Here is a 14,419-nt window from a genome sequence, read left to right as displayed (position 1 = left end):
GAATAGTCTTTGGCACCCTAGTTATATGTGCCTAAGACTTTTGTACAGTCCTGTAGGATTCAAACAATGTCCCATCTGTTGGTGCATAACCACAATTCTGATAGACCAATCTGCTGGGTAAGTTTTAGCATGAAGAATTAATAGAATTCTTTATGATTGAACGATGACCCAAGAAAGACTCTTGAAACTATATATATTAGCATTAAAGATAGACCTCCTTTTACCAAGCACTGTATAACATCTATCCAAAATACCGGATACTTCTCACAAACATTAATTTCTTTGTAGAATACTAATTACATCTTGTTCATATGAGAATCCTCAATAAAGAAGTGACAAAGTTGTAAAGGTAATCTGTTTTTGGTGGCATTTGTTCAGCAAGGAATGTAGTCCACAGCACTGTAAGAATTCATTCTCTCTTATTGCAGTGAATGGTCCATGTGAGAACTACCGCAGAGCAGTGCAGATACTAAAACAAGCTGCAATATACATTGCTTAGAGTTCGACTTGCACTCATAACTCCTTACTTCAAAGGAAAGGTGATTGCCAAAGGAGGCAAGCTGGAAGTTTTAAAACCAAAGTTCCTTTTGTGGTGAAGAATTGGCTGTGTGTTGTTTTCAATGGAAAGTTGAAGTTCCACAATGGATGATGTGCCATTCACCATGTGGAATGATGAGTGAGAGGACAGTGTGTATTATCAGAGGTACTCTTTATGACCTCAGAGGCATGACTGAAAAACATGGGAATAGTAGTAGGTCATTCAGCTTCTGGAGTCTGCTCTGCTAGTTAACCAATTTAAGACTCATCTGTAAATGAGTCATTTTAATGCCTGTCAGACAACTCTGTCTTTCCAATCTCTAACCTATCAGAATCAGTGTGGGCATTTCTATTTTGCTGAAGAGCCTTCTGATTCTCAGATTCTCTTTGGATATCCCTTAAGGTCCCATACTCGAAGGAGTAAAAGCCTAATCTGTTCAACCTGCTCTAAAATGTTACCCCTGAGACACTGGTTCTGTATCCATTCCTAAAGCAGTTTTATTTGTCCTGAATTAAAGTGAATTCCTAATGAGATCAGACCAGAACTCTACATGATTTTGCTCCTGGAGTTCCATATATTTCAATTCAACATCTGGGTTTTCTTTAGCTGCTCTGCCATCCCAAAAATGGGACATGAATTGTCCACTGTAAATTACCTCCCAGTATGTAGATGAGTGGCAGAATCTGGGTAAGGGTGGGGCCGATGGGTATGTGGGGAGTGTGAACTTTGTTCGGATGTGTACAAGGCAAAATTGGTGCTTGATAGTTGGCATGTACATAGTGGGCCAAATGGCCTGTTTCCATGCTGAATCTCTCAATGACTCTGTAACTCTAATATTATCATGTTGCAAAGATCATTCATTGGAAACTTGTTTTTTTAAAAAAATACTTTTTATAAGATTTGTACATTCTGTCTGGCAGAAAACAATATGGCAGCTAAACTAACAGTTTATCACCATTCTCATTTTTCATTGTCTAAGTATTAGCACATTACCTACATGATGTAATTGCTTTAATTATGTAGCCTATTAACTGACTCAATCCTAGCTAAGGAATTTCTCTTACCCACAAGTGATGAATTTTTCAGAGGCACAATCTTGGCTTCTTTATTCCTTTATGAATCTTAGCATCATTTCTCAGCTCTTTTTAGTTTGCTTAGTATTTGTATGTTTGTACTCTAAAATAAACTGAAATCTTGGAATTAAGACTACTCGTCACTCCTCACTCCTGAAAGAACCTTGAGGATTTGAAAATAAACAGAGATCTAACACTATTCTAACCCTGTTTTTAAAGCCTTCCTTAAAAATTATTCTGTGTTTGTGTTTATTAAAATAGTATATTGAATTTAATCTTTAATTATGAGCAGATATAATGTGAGTTAGATGAAGACCGGTGTTAATAATTTGTGATACTCTGCTAAAGTAAACTTCTGCTGGATGAATTAGAAAGGCAGATAGCCATTTTGATACATTAGTTCAATTCTTAAACGTAAATCTTACCACTTTTTGCAGACTCTTCTTCATCTTCACTAATTATCTGTTTTTTTTCAGTTGCAATGAGAATAGGTTGCTTCTCAGTAAATCCCATCTGTGCTATACATTGTCCTTTTGAAATAGAGTTAGGCTGGTTGTACGGATGCACTCCAGCTTCAAGACACTGCTTTGCCTCACCGTATAAGCTGTCATTTTTAACTGGATCTAAGAGTCCTAATGTTAACTCCGTATTTTCCCTCCTAATCATGGTCTTTATGGGGCTACTCTTGAGGTATGTGGACATTTTTGAGCAGGTAGAGTTATTTCTTCTTGTATTGGGATTGACCGCTTGTTTTCTTGCCCTTTCTTTTTGATGAGCTTTTGTATTTTGTTTCTCTTGTTGGAGAACAGCAGCCTTAATATTTAAAAAAAAAGGTCAATATATTTCCTCAAAATAATTCCTGGTTCTGATTCTTCAGATGCCATAACCAAAGAAACATTATATTTGACTATGTACTACTAAATTGTATAACTATATTTAACTCTTCCAAAATACTACATTATGAAATATTATTAAATGATTAATAGTCTCTCACGTTATTGTCCTAAAGTAAATATTGCCTACCATCCCTTTGGAGCAAAAGAAACTTTTTTTTAGGATTAGTAATTGTTAGTAATTAGTAAATGCTAGTAGCCATCTTTCAACAACTTACAGATTCTTACATTTCATACCTCAGTCACAAAAGATCTTGTAGAATATTTTCCGGAATTGTTATTTCTATTCCTTTGACCTTCGCTTGTTGATGGAAAGGTACCCGAGTGTTTAATTGTACTTCTGTCTTTGTCAGTCGTGTGATCAACTAGAATCACTTTGCTAAATGAACGATCTGACCTTGATGGGTGAGATGGAGGTGGTCTTGTAGGACTTCCTAACGTTAATTCTGAAGAATGTTTGTACACACACCAAGATACCTGTTGACAAGCTTCTTGATATGGATGTGGGAGATGCATTGTGTTCTCTGTGAATGGAGTGAATGGTTGGTCAACCCGAGTTCCATTATGTCGTAACTTAAGACCTTGGATTCTTTCAGAATTTCTGATAGTCAGGGTGTTCCCTTTATCAACAGCTGTTTGTGTAATAGTACTGTTGTGATTCAGTTGATGATGTGTGCTCTTAACATGCGCCTTGGCATTTGCACACTGAGGTTCCTTCAGCAGCTGATAACTGTGTTCCTTGCTCTCAACTCTGCCATAATTCAAAGCGGCATCAAGGCCTTGGACAGACAGCTGGTAATAACTTGTCCGATTATACTTCTGTTTCAATTGCTCCATGGTAATGAATGGATGGGTTAATGCAGAATCTGGTGAAATGCGCATTTTGGGATCAATGTTGAGCATTCTCTTCAGAAGAGCTACCATATCATTGCGGTCATGTAACTCAGCTATATCATCATCACTTGAGGATAATGTTTGAATGATATTGAATGTCTCGAGCTGATCAAGTGACTTTACAGTCTGTCGTCTTGGCTCCAGGGTTGTCAGCATCTTTGAGTCATATTCTGACAATGATTTAAGTTGCCACCGGTGAGCTGAATAAGGGCAAGGATTTCTTTTGAAGAAAAGATGTGTTTTACTTGCCTGGTCAAGCAAATGGTCCTTGGGTTGTCCTTGAGCTTCAGTGATGATTCTGATCTGATCATATTGACTTTTACCGGGATACAGTGGCCTACCAAGGCGGAGCTCAGCTAGTACGCAACCAACAGACCACATATCCAGTTTTTCACAGAAAGGCAACCCTAAGAGGATCTCAGGGGATCTGTAATATCTGGCTTGGATATAAGGGTCTTTAAAATGAAAATTAAATGTTTCTATTAATAGAAAATTGAAATTAAATATTAACTTATTTTCAAAAGTCAAACATTGTTAATTAGCTACCAAATTAGAAGTTCTTACTGGTGCTTCATTTTTACTTCTAAATTTTGGATGAGAGAATAAAACAGAGCTGAAAGCGATCGCCCTCTGTGAAATGTAGCTCTTCGTTGGATGAGCTTAGTGCAGACTCTATGCAGTTGTTAATGAGCATTAGTGTAAAGCAAAAGAAAACTGGCAAAAAGATTTGCAGTCACACGGCCAGTAAAGGCAATATCTAAATATATAAGGAAGCAGACTTTGGCCATTGTACAAACATTGTAGAAGGGAATGTATGAATTACTGAATACTATGGAATAAAGTGGTTTGCATTCCTGTGGAGAGGGTGGTTATATAGAACATGCCATGTTTCATATTTTGTGGGATTATAACTCTGTTATGCCTGTAAAGGCTTATTTTGGGGTTAGGACATATTGTGAGCATTGACTTCAGCAACCAACCTTCGGATGTAAATATGGATTGTAGATTAAATATAAAATGTAGCTCTGAACCAGAAAAAAAGGCACTTGACTGATAAGTGTTTGCATATGCATGAATGCTATATCATTGCATCAATATGGCAGCCAGCAACACTTACTTTGGATGTGTTGGTGTGAAGATACAGACATTTGAAAATTCCATGTAACTCAAAAAAAACATTCTGAGGGCATTGGAACTATAGAAGGTGTCCTGTTATCTTTGTTCTTTAACATATAAAAATGTTGGATTGGGGAGTTTCTTGCTTTCTTGAGTGACTCCAAAAGGCTGTCAGCTTATTTGTATGTGTCAAATAAAAGACTACTTTTTAACCCACCAGCTGTGCCTCTCTGATGACCTTGTTCATGTTACAACAATGCCCACCTCCCCACACCTCTGCCCAAAACTTGTGCTTAGTCACTGTTTGAGCAGTGTACCTTAAATATGCTGTAACATCCTAAATCATCCTTAAATTACATTAGTAAAATGGCAGCAGGTTCACCAACTGGAAGGACAAATGGCATAGAAATTAGGTTTGGAAAGCCAGTGTTTGAAAAAATATTGAAAATATGTGGGCAGGTTGGAGGATAAAAGTGTGACCTGCTTCTCCATTGATTTCTAGGCTGCCTCCTACAAACATACAGTTTATATGTCAACTCCTGATAATGGTCCTGTGGTACAAGAACTTTTGAGCAAGGATTGTCATGTCTGGGGTAAACAGAGACTAGGAAGCCAACAGGTAGCTCAAGGAGTTTTAATGAAAACAGGGGCCTTGCGTGGTTGGATCTTTGCCCTTTTCACATCAATTCCAGAAATCCTTTGAAGTTATGGCACAAATACATCCAAACATGTATGGATTTATATTTTATCAAGGTTTTCATAGGTCAGAATTTTTTCAGAGGAAATGGAGATCGAGTGTACATTTGATGCTATTTAACCAAAATGGTAGTGTAATGAGCATAATTTAACATTTTATTGCTCCCTGGCTACCAATAATTTACATGAAAATTCTAATTAACAAAACATTTATTTGCAGAGTTTAAGTAGGTAATTAGAACACATTGAATTTAAGGGATTTATTTTGAGCTTAGTACTATATTTATTATTTAGATATAATGAAATTACTGAGCCAATGAGAAACGAAAGAATCTGAGCTGATTGGCAATACTAGCACCACTGAGGTAGAAATCACTGATCCATTAGTAAACAACAACTGGCCCTATAGGAAACAAAGGAATAAATGAGCCAATAGGAAGCAATGAAAGTTGAACTATTTAACAACAATAACATCACTATTACAATGGAAAGTATTCATATGTATGAATTACTCAAAAATATTTGAATAATGAATTAGAAACAGTTGAGTCAGAGCTAATTAGAAACAGCAGAACTACTGGGATAATTATTATTGCTGTGCTACCTGAAAACATGATATTCATCCAACCAGTTAGAAATGATTGGAATACAACAATTAGATTGCTTAGATATAGAATTAAATAATGTTAGCATTTTTACACGTATATACCATTTGTGCTGAGTCAGTTGAGTGATTTCCATTTAATTATCATATACAGTATATTTGGCTATTTCAAAAATGCAGTATATTTGGCTATACCTGCCAGCATTTCCTTGAAAATTGTCTGTCAAAAGTCAAGCAGTGGGAAGTATTATGTTATTTAGATGAGTTGGTCATGGGTTTGATGTCCTGTTGATGCTTGGTTGAATCAGCATAAGACTGGTTAATAGTTAGCAACAACCTTCATAAATGATTCTTATGGATCAACACATTTCTCTCCCCTGAAAATACAAACACGTAGCTGAGATCGGTTCATAGACTTCTCTTCTAAGCTGAAACATGGGCAATGGTTATAGAGGAACTACTGTGTTTTAGTACATGTTAGAAATTTTGCAACACCCTAATGGCTGTTCACCATCTACAATGTTCATGTCAGAATGGAATACTTGCTTGAATGAGGGTAATTTCAACAGGAGTCAAGAAGCTCAACGCCAAACAGGATATAACAGCCTATGTAGCTGCCCAACCCACAACCATTCACTCATTCCACCACTGATGCCCCATAGCAATTGTTCGTACCATCTACAGGACACAATGCAGAAACTCACCAAGGTTCCTTAGCCAATGCCTTCCAAACCCCTGACATCTACCAAGTGGAAGGACAACGGCTGCAAAAGCAAAGGAACACCACCTGATAAAAATTGTCCTCTGAGCCACACACCATTGTGACTTGGAAATATACTGCTTTTCCTTTACAACTGTTGGGTCAAAATCCCAGAACTCTCTCCCTAACAGCATGGTGGGTAAAATCACACTTCAAGTACCGCAGCAATTTCAGAAGGCAGCTTACACCACCACCTTCTCAAGAGCAATTAAGTACACACTTTTAAAAAAAATGCTGGTTCAGCCTGTGAAGTCTGTATCATTTGAATGAATTTTTAAAATGTACCAAATACTGAATAATATGATAAAAATATGCTGTGAGTGGTAGAATTCTTTCCTTAAAGATGTTAAACAATTTCCTAACATTAGATATCAAAATTATTAGTAAAGGGATTGTCAAATACATACCATTAATATGTTGAACCTCAGGGAGTATACTGGCTGAACCAAAGTCAATCACTTTGACCCTGAAAGGAAATCGGTTGTGGGCTACTAACATAATATTATCTAGTTTGATGTCCGTGTGAATGATAGATAACTCCTTCAGCATCACCAAAGCTCTCAGCAACTGAATGCCAATGATCCTAATATGCTTGGCAGGGAGAGGAGTAAAATTGTTAGCTTTTTGGAAGTCCAGCAAATTCTGCTCTAGTAGCTCAAATACTAGGTAGGACTTTCCACTACTGTGGAAGCATTCGAGAAACTGTACAATATGAAACTTGTTTGTATCCATGTTTTGAAACAGTTTTAACACCCTGATTTCTGAGGCAATGCAATTATCATATTTTAGGGTTTTTACAGCGACAAACTGACCAGTACTTTTCTTACGGCAGCAAGACACCTCCCCATATACTCCCTCATCTATCAATTGGATAATGTTGTATGTGTCATTGTGAGATAGAATTGCAGACATCCTCTTATGAGTGGGTTCACAGTGAATGTTTTTTGGGGAGCATATGATATTCTGTGATTTAGGGTATCCAGCAAATCTTCCAGAGTTGATGGTCAAACTGTTCTCTCTTCGGTCATCCATAAGTATGCCATCTTCATTGTTAGAACTCTGAGTGGATGCGTTAATACAAGATTGCTGCTCTTGTCTACATTTGTAGTCCCCTTCATCAGTGTATATTTCTTCATCTGGTCTCATTCCATCCTTTATTTTTTTGCTGTTGAGGCCACATAGAAACTTTCCAGAATAAAATGCATTTTTGGAGGTCATTCTCAGTCAGTGATACGGTAATAAGGAACTATGCTCTTATCAGAAGCCGAAATAGAGCTTTATATATAAGTTTCTCTGCAATAAAACAAGTAATCAGCTATTGAATGCAGTCGCCAAGCATGAACTTAGCTAAATCAGTAGTCATGCAAAACAGTACATACTGGTTTACCAAGATCCTGTCACATTGTATCACAATCTGTATGAAAATGTTTGTGCTCTGATGTCATAATTATCTTATGATTTCATCAGGTTGTTTTGTGGGAAACTGTACTTAAACATGATAATTTCTGTATCTGAAGAAGCCCTCTCTATAATAATATAGTGAGATTTATCTCTGCATTTATACATGTAGACAGAATAAATTTTGCTTTTAAATAATCTTCATTTTTTTTCTACAATTCCATTGAAAACCTGCATTCAGAGACATTCCCACACAACTCATCTGTGGTGAACTACATATACCTGTCCGGACACGCCCCTCTGCTGACTGCTCCTGTGGCTCCTCCCACAGACCCCTGTATAAAGGCGATTGGAGGCACTGCTCCTCCCTCAGTCCCCAGGATGTTGTGTGGTGGTCTCTTGCTGCTAATCGTCGTCTCTTGCAGCGAATAAAAGCCTATCGTTCGTCTCCCGTCTCCGAGAGTTATTGATGGTGCATCATCATCTTAGAATTGTCACCTTTCGACATGTGAGACAGCTAAGGCAGTACGATAAGGAACTACTGTGGAATAGTAATTACTGTGAATAGAACAGGAATTATAGAATTGGAGCATCTTTCTGGGCTTGATCTCCAATTGCTCCGAAGACACACTCCTGGCTGCATTCGCGAAGTGTGATTATATATCTGGAGGTAGGCTTCCGCTATACAAACTACAGTCCTAGGGCACACCTTTACCTACTTGGCTTGGACCTCAGGAGCACTATTATTCACCTGGCGTGGGCCTCAGGCATGCTGCTGTTCGTCACGTTGAAGTGGAATGTCAATCTCCTGGATAATGCCCCAACAAGGCAAACATTTAATTGTAATACTTGCTATGCTACTAGATGCCTCTCAGTTAAAACATCTCCTCAGGTCACTGAAATTTTACTTGGTTTCAATGTGATTTAAATTATTATTTGAATTTTCTATCTTTTGCAGAATCCATGAGTCTCTAGATCAGTGGTTCCCAACCTTTTTTTGGCCATGCCCCACCTAATCACCTCTAAAATCCTGATGCCCCCTGTGGTGATATATAATTCTTATTATTCAAAAAATGAACTCCTATTCACCTGGAGGAAGCCTAAAAGACCATTAACTTGGTTTAAACAAGCTTCCAAAGAACATGGCATTCATGAAAGAGAAAAATAAAAGAACCAAAGGACTGTTAAAGTTCTGAGGAAGAAATTACTAAGAAATTGTAAAAAAAAGAACATTAAGTGATATTAAAATAATAATAATAATAAATAAATAAAACAATGCCGATTCGTTTCTACAGCATACAAAGACAGATACACCGTTTAAAAGAGATGTCGCAATGTACACACCTTCACACCACCAAGAACCGAAAGCTACTGCAAAAAGCAGCATTGGCGCGACCTCGTACGAGTTTCTTACGCGTTTGGACTTGTTCATTCGTTCCTTCCTACATCAGTCAATTCATTAATTTAATTATGAAAGCCATTTGATGGTTGTAATGATGGTGATACACTATATATACAGTACATACGCAATTACACATGTACATACACAAGTATTTTTATGTATGCATACTGTATATACACATATGTATTAACTCGCACACACACTCATACTCACACAGACTTACTAGAAAAAATTCACTGTTAATAACTCATTCTCGAATTGCCCCCCTTAAAAATCAAATTACCCCCCTGTGGGGCGTATGCCCCACGTTGGGAACCACTGCTCTAGATGAACAAAAATCTCTATTTAATCCCACTATAATCTGGAATAAACACTGTCACAAAAATTTAGTGCAACTGACACTTTCAACGTCATCAGCAAGGGAAAAATTGATCTGGTGCTTGGGCCATATTACCTCAAGAGGACTACAACTTTGTCGTGGTTTGGAAGCTTGCGTGCCTCAGTGACCCAGAGAGCTATGTTGGCTGAAGTCATAGCTTTATGCTTTGGCTCTTGGTAGGGTCACTCATGCCGAACAGGTCAAGGTTAGAGGACAGACTAAGAGTGGCCCATTGGACCTCCAGGTTCAGGGATTCAGCTCAGAGCTAACAAACCTGAAAGGAAAAGTGAAATTGTTACTGAAACAGGAATGAAGAACCTGTCTACATCTAAGGGCAACGGTATTCCTGAGTTTCCACCCGGGACTTGCATGATTGGCAGTAGTGAGAGCCAAGATAAAGGTACTGACATATGAAGGAAGGCCTGAACTCTGCCAGAGATGGAGAATCATCATTCCTGCCCTAAATAGCAATGGTATAATGAACAGTAAGTAAGTTGGCTCATAACTGCTGCCGTAAAAGATGGCTTAGTGACTATCTTCTTGGCAGTGACAGTGTGTTCACTCACAATGCTGCTTGGAAAGCTGCAGGTTTGGAGTCTTATTCCATATATACTTTCCTAATGAGAATACCTGAAAGCAATGCCATATGCCTCTCCTTTATCAATCAATTTGCTTGGGTAATCTTACCTGCAGCCTCATTGCCAACCCAATCATCATAGTATAGATACTCTGGATGTAGTTAACTTTACAAACATTTACACCAGCTACAACAACCAACTGATTAAAAACAGTAGGCAAACAAGAGCCAGACTCTAGCCTCCAAAATGAACCAATTACCGTAGATTTCGCACTACAGAGCGCACCTGATTAAAAGCCGCTGGCTCTAATTTTAGAAAGAAAATCAATTTTGTACTTGTACAAGCCGCACAGGATTTTCGGCCGCAAGTGTCCCACGTTGTAATATGAGATATTTACACAGAAAGATATTACACGTGAGGATTTTTTAACTTTTAATTAAATCCATATGGTAACATAAACAAATACATATTGCAAATGCTTTTTTTTCGAACCGTGCCTGTAATGCGGCTACTTTTAAATATACATATGTATCGGTAACACCCAAATTACGTTGCGTATACTTTTTTACTGAACAACATTCCAATATCTCCTGACGACTGGTAAAAAATATATATACTGCAGCCTACCAGGAAAAGTTATTGATCGCCTTTAACTTAAAAGCAGCGTTCGCTCAGATCTAATGCCGCTCGCCCCCACCTTCCCGTTTATCGCAAACCGGTATTTCCCACAAGACGCGGCGAAACCGGGTGTGACGTCATAGCATCCCGGGATGTAGTACAGAAAACAAATATAGTTAAAACACTTCTAACTTTAACTAGAAATTACTAACAAATGAATTACTAAGCGAAAATATTATAAACTAAATAACTGCCATAAAGGCAGCACAATGCTTTTCTTCGAGTGTTTTCCATGTTGATGAGGGTGAGTACAAATGACTGATTTACAATAATTTAATTGTGAAAGTGCGCTTGATTTATCGTACAATTTCATTGGACCTCTGTGAACTACTCATCAATTTTATTGGTCTACTGTTACGAGGCAAAATGTTTTTGGCGGCATGAAAAAAAATCATGCATTAGCCGCACCGTAGTAAAGGCCGCAGTGTACAAAGCTGTTCAAAATGTGGGAAAAAAGTAGCGGCTTATAATCCGACATCTACGGTAGTTTGAGCAAGCCCAAGGGAGGCTGAAAATAATGTTAGTTTCTGATGAAAGCAGGATTTCAGACCACAAAGCCCACATACACAAGGTATGCCTTCAGAATCAGGTTTATTTTCATGGTCTCACATGTAAGTTGTGAAATTTGTTGTTTTGTAGCAACAGTCCAGTGCAAATAATTATAAATTTTAAAAATAAATAGTGTAGAATAAATAAAGGAAAAATGGGAATAATGAGGAGTGCTCACGAATTCATGAGCCATTCTGAAGAAGCTGTTACTGAATGACTGAGTGTGGATTTCGGGCGTGAGACCATTCCCTGTTCGCTGATGGATGGCAGCTTCTTGAGGCTCTGCTGCTGAAGATGTCCTCAATGCTGGCTGAGTCTGCTACCCTCTGCAGCCTCTTGTGATTCTGTGCACCGGAGTCTCCATACCAGGCTGTGATGAAACCAGTCAGAATGCTCTCCACTGTAAATCTCTAGAAATTCACCAGAGTCTTTGGTGATATTCCAAACCTCCAGAAACTCCTCATGAAATAGAGCCACAGGCGTGCCTTCTTTGTGACTGCATCAATGTCCTGGGTCCAGGACAGACATTGACAAAGAGGAACTTAAAGTTGCTCACGTTCTGCTCTGCAAACTCCACAATGAGAACTGGTGCATGTTCTACCAACTCCCCCTTCCTTAGGTCCACAATGGATTCTTTAGTTTTGCTGATGTTGAGTGAGAGATTGTTGTTGAGACCCCACTCAGCTAGATGATCTATTTCACCATCTTGCCATCTGGAATTTTACCAATAAATGTGCTGTTATCTGCATATTAATATGCTGTGCTTAGCATGAAGTCAGGAGTGTGGAGAGTAGAACTGTGGGCTAAGCACGCATCTATGAACTGGGCCTGTGTTGAGTGAGGAGGAGATGTTATCACCAATCCTCACTAACTGCGGTCATCTGACAACAAAGTTGAGGATCCAGTTGCGGAGGGTGGTATAGAAGTCCAGGCTTAGAAACTTGGTGATTAATAATGAGTAAGTGACTCAGAGCTGTAACCAAAAAACAGCAGCCATGTTTTGCTGTTGTCCTAGAGCATCAGAGCTGAGTGGAGAGCCAATTAGATTGCATCTGCTGAATATGAATCCAGTTTAATGTCACCGGCATCGTCGTGAAATTTATTAACTTAACGGCAGCAGTACAATGCGATACATGATAAATTTAGAAAAAAATTATAGTATTTGTATATTAAATAGTTAAATTAAAAACAGTGCAAAAACAGAAATAATAAAAGAGTGAGGGAGTGTTCAAGGGTCCAATGTCCATTTAGGAATTGGATGGCAGAAGGGAAGAAGCTGTTCCTGAATGGCTGAGTGTGTGTCTTCAGGCTTCTGTACCTCCTTCCTGATGGTAACATCCTAGGTGATGGGGTCCTTAATAATGAATGCAGGCTTTCTAAGGCACCGCTCCTTGAAGATGTTGTGGATACTACAGAGGCAAGTATCTGCAATGGAGCTGACTAATTATACAACTTCCTGTAGCTTCTTTCGATCCTGTGCAGTAGCCCCTCCCCCCATACCGGACAGCAATACATCCTGTTAGAATGCTCTCCATGATACATCTGTACAAGTTTCAAGTGCTTTAGGTGACAAGCTAGATCTCCTCAAACTCTTAATGAAAATATAGCCACTGTCTTGCCTTCTTTATAGTTGCATTGATATGTTGGGTCCAGGTTAGATCCTCAGAGATATTGACACCCAGGAGCTTGAAATTGCTCACTCTCTCCACTTTTGATCCCTCTGAGGATTGGTTCCCGCGACCTACCTTTTCTTAAGTCCTCAGTCAGCGCTCTTTGGTCCTACTGACATTGAGTGCAAGGTTGTTACTGCAACACCACTCGACTAGCTGGTATATCTCACTCCTGTATGCCCTCTCATCACTATCTGAGATTCTGCCAACAATGGTTGTATCATCAGCATATTTATAAATGGCATTTGAGCTGTGCCTAGCCACACAGTCACGTGTATACAGAGAGTAGAGCAGTGGGCTAAGCACACACCCCTGAGGTGCGCCAGTGTTGATCATCAGCAAAGGGAGGATGTTATTACCAATATGCACAGATTGTGTTCTTCCGGTTAAGATGTCAAGGATCCAATTGCAGAGCGAGTTGCAGAGGCCCAGATTCTGTAGCTTATCGATCAGGACTATTGGAATGATGGTGTTAAACGCTGAGCTATAGTCACTGAACAGCATCCTGATATAGCTGTTTGTATTGTCCAGCTGATTTAAGGCCACATAGAGAGCCATTGAGATTGCATCTGCCATAGACCTATTGTGGCGAAAGGCAAATTTGTAGTGGGCAGGTCCTTGCTGAGGCAGGAGTTGGTTCTAGCCATGACTGACCTCTCAAAGCATTTCAGCACCATAGCTGTGTGTGCTACTAGATGATAGTCGTTAAGGCAGCTCACCCTACTCTTCTTGGGCATTAGTATAATTGTTGCCCTTTTGAAGCTGTAGACTTGTGGCAATAAGCAAATTGCAGTGGGTGCAGGTCCTTGTTCAGGCAGGAACTTATTCTAGCCATAACCTCTTGAGTCACTTCATTTACAGCAGCTATGCTAATAATCTGTTCCAGATACTATCTTTTTTAATGCAATTTGATCTGTTTTGATTTTCTTTTTCTTGACCTTAATTTGTAAATCTGGTTCTTTTGTGATTGAGTTGTACAAATGGGTTTACTTGGACCCAAACTATCCCAATCTCTCAGAATTTTAAATACCTCTCTCAGTCCTGAGTTAATTAACCTTTAAATAAGTCATGAAGAGGTACTATTCCAGTTGTGTGTGGGCCTGGTGCAAAATGACAAATAGCAAGCTGAAGTAGTGTAGTTTCTGACACATACAGTAGCCTGGAATCATTGTATGATTCACAAAGAGGTAT

The 14,419-nt window shown here is 38.8% G+C and overlaps 2 protein-coding genes across 2 annotated transcripts in view; one reads left to right on the top strand and one right to left on the bottom strand.

Moving 5' to 3' along the window:
* LOC140724556 (homeodomain-interacting protein kinase 4-like) overlaps positions 1 to 7,486 on the bottom strand; it is a 52,145-nt gene extending 44,659 nt beyond the window's left edge. Inside the window, exons 1-2 of the mRNA XM_073038989.1 lie at positions 6,982 to 7,486; positions 3,155 to 3,853 (exon numbers count right to left, since the gene is read on the bottom strand). Of these exons, the coding sequence (XP_072895090.1) occupies positions 3,155 to 3,853; positions 6,982 to 7,486 (1,204 nt within the window). The remainder of the gene's footprint in view (positions 1 to 3,154; positions 3,854 to 6,981) is intronic.
* The window catches only part of exd2 (exonuclease 3'-5' domain containing 2), a 423,296-nt gene that overhangs the window by 398 nt on the left and 408,479 nt on the right, over positions 1 to 14,419 (top strand). The gene's annotated exons all lie outside the window — the stretch shown is intronic.

This window comes from Hemitrygon akajei, chromosome 3 (assembly GCF_048418815.1).
Source record: "Hemitrygon akajei chromosome 3, sHemAka1.3, whole genome shotgun sequence".
Lineage (NCBI taxonomy): Eukaryota > Metazoa > Chordata > Chondrichthyes > Myliobatiformes > Dasyatidae > Hemitrygon > Hemitrygon akajei.
Note: the sequence above shows the minus strand (reverse complement) of the source record. Positions and strands in the feature narration are given on the sequence as shown.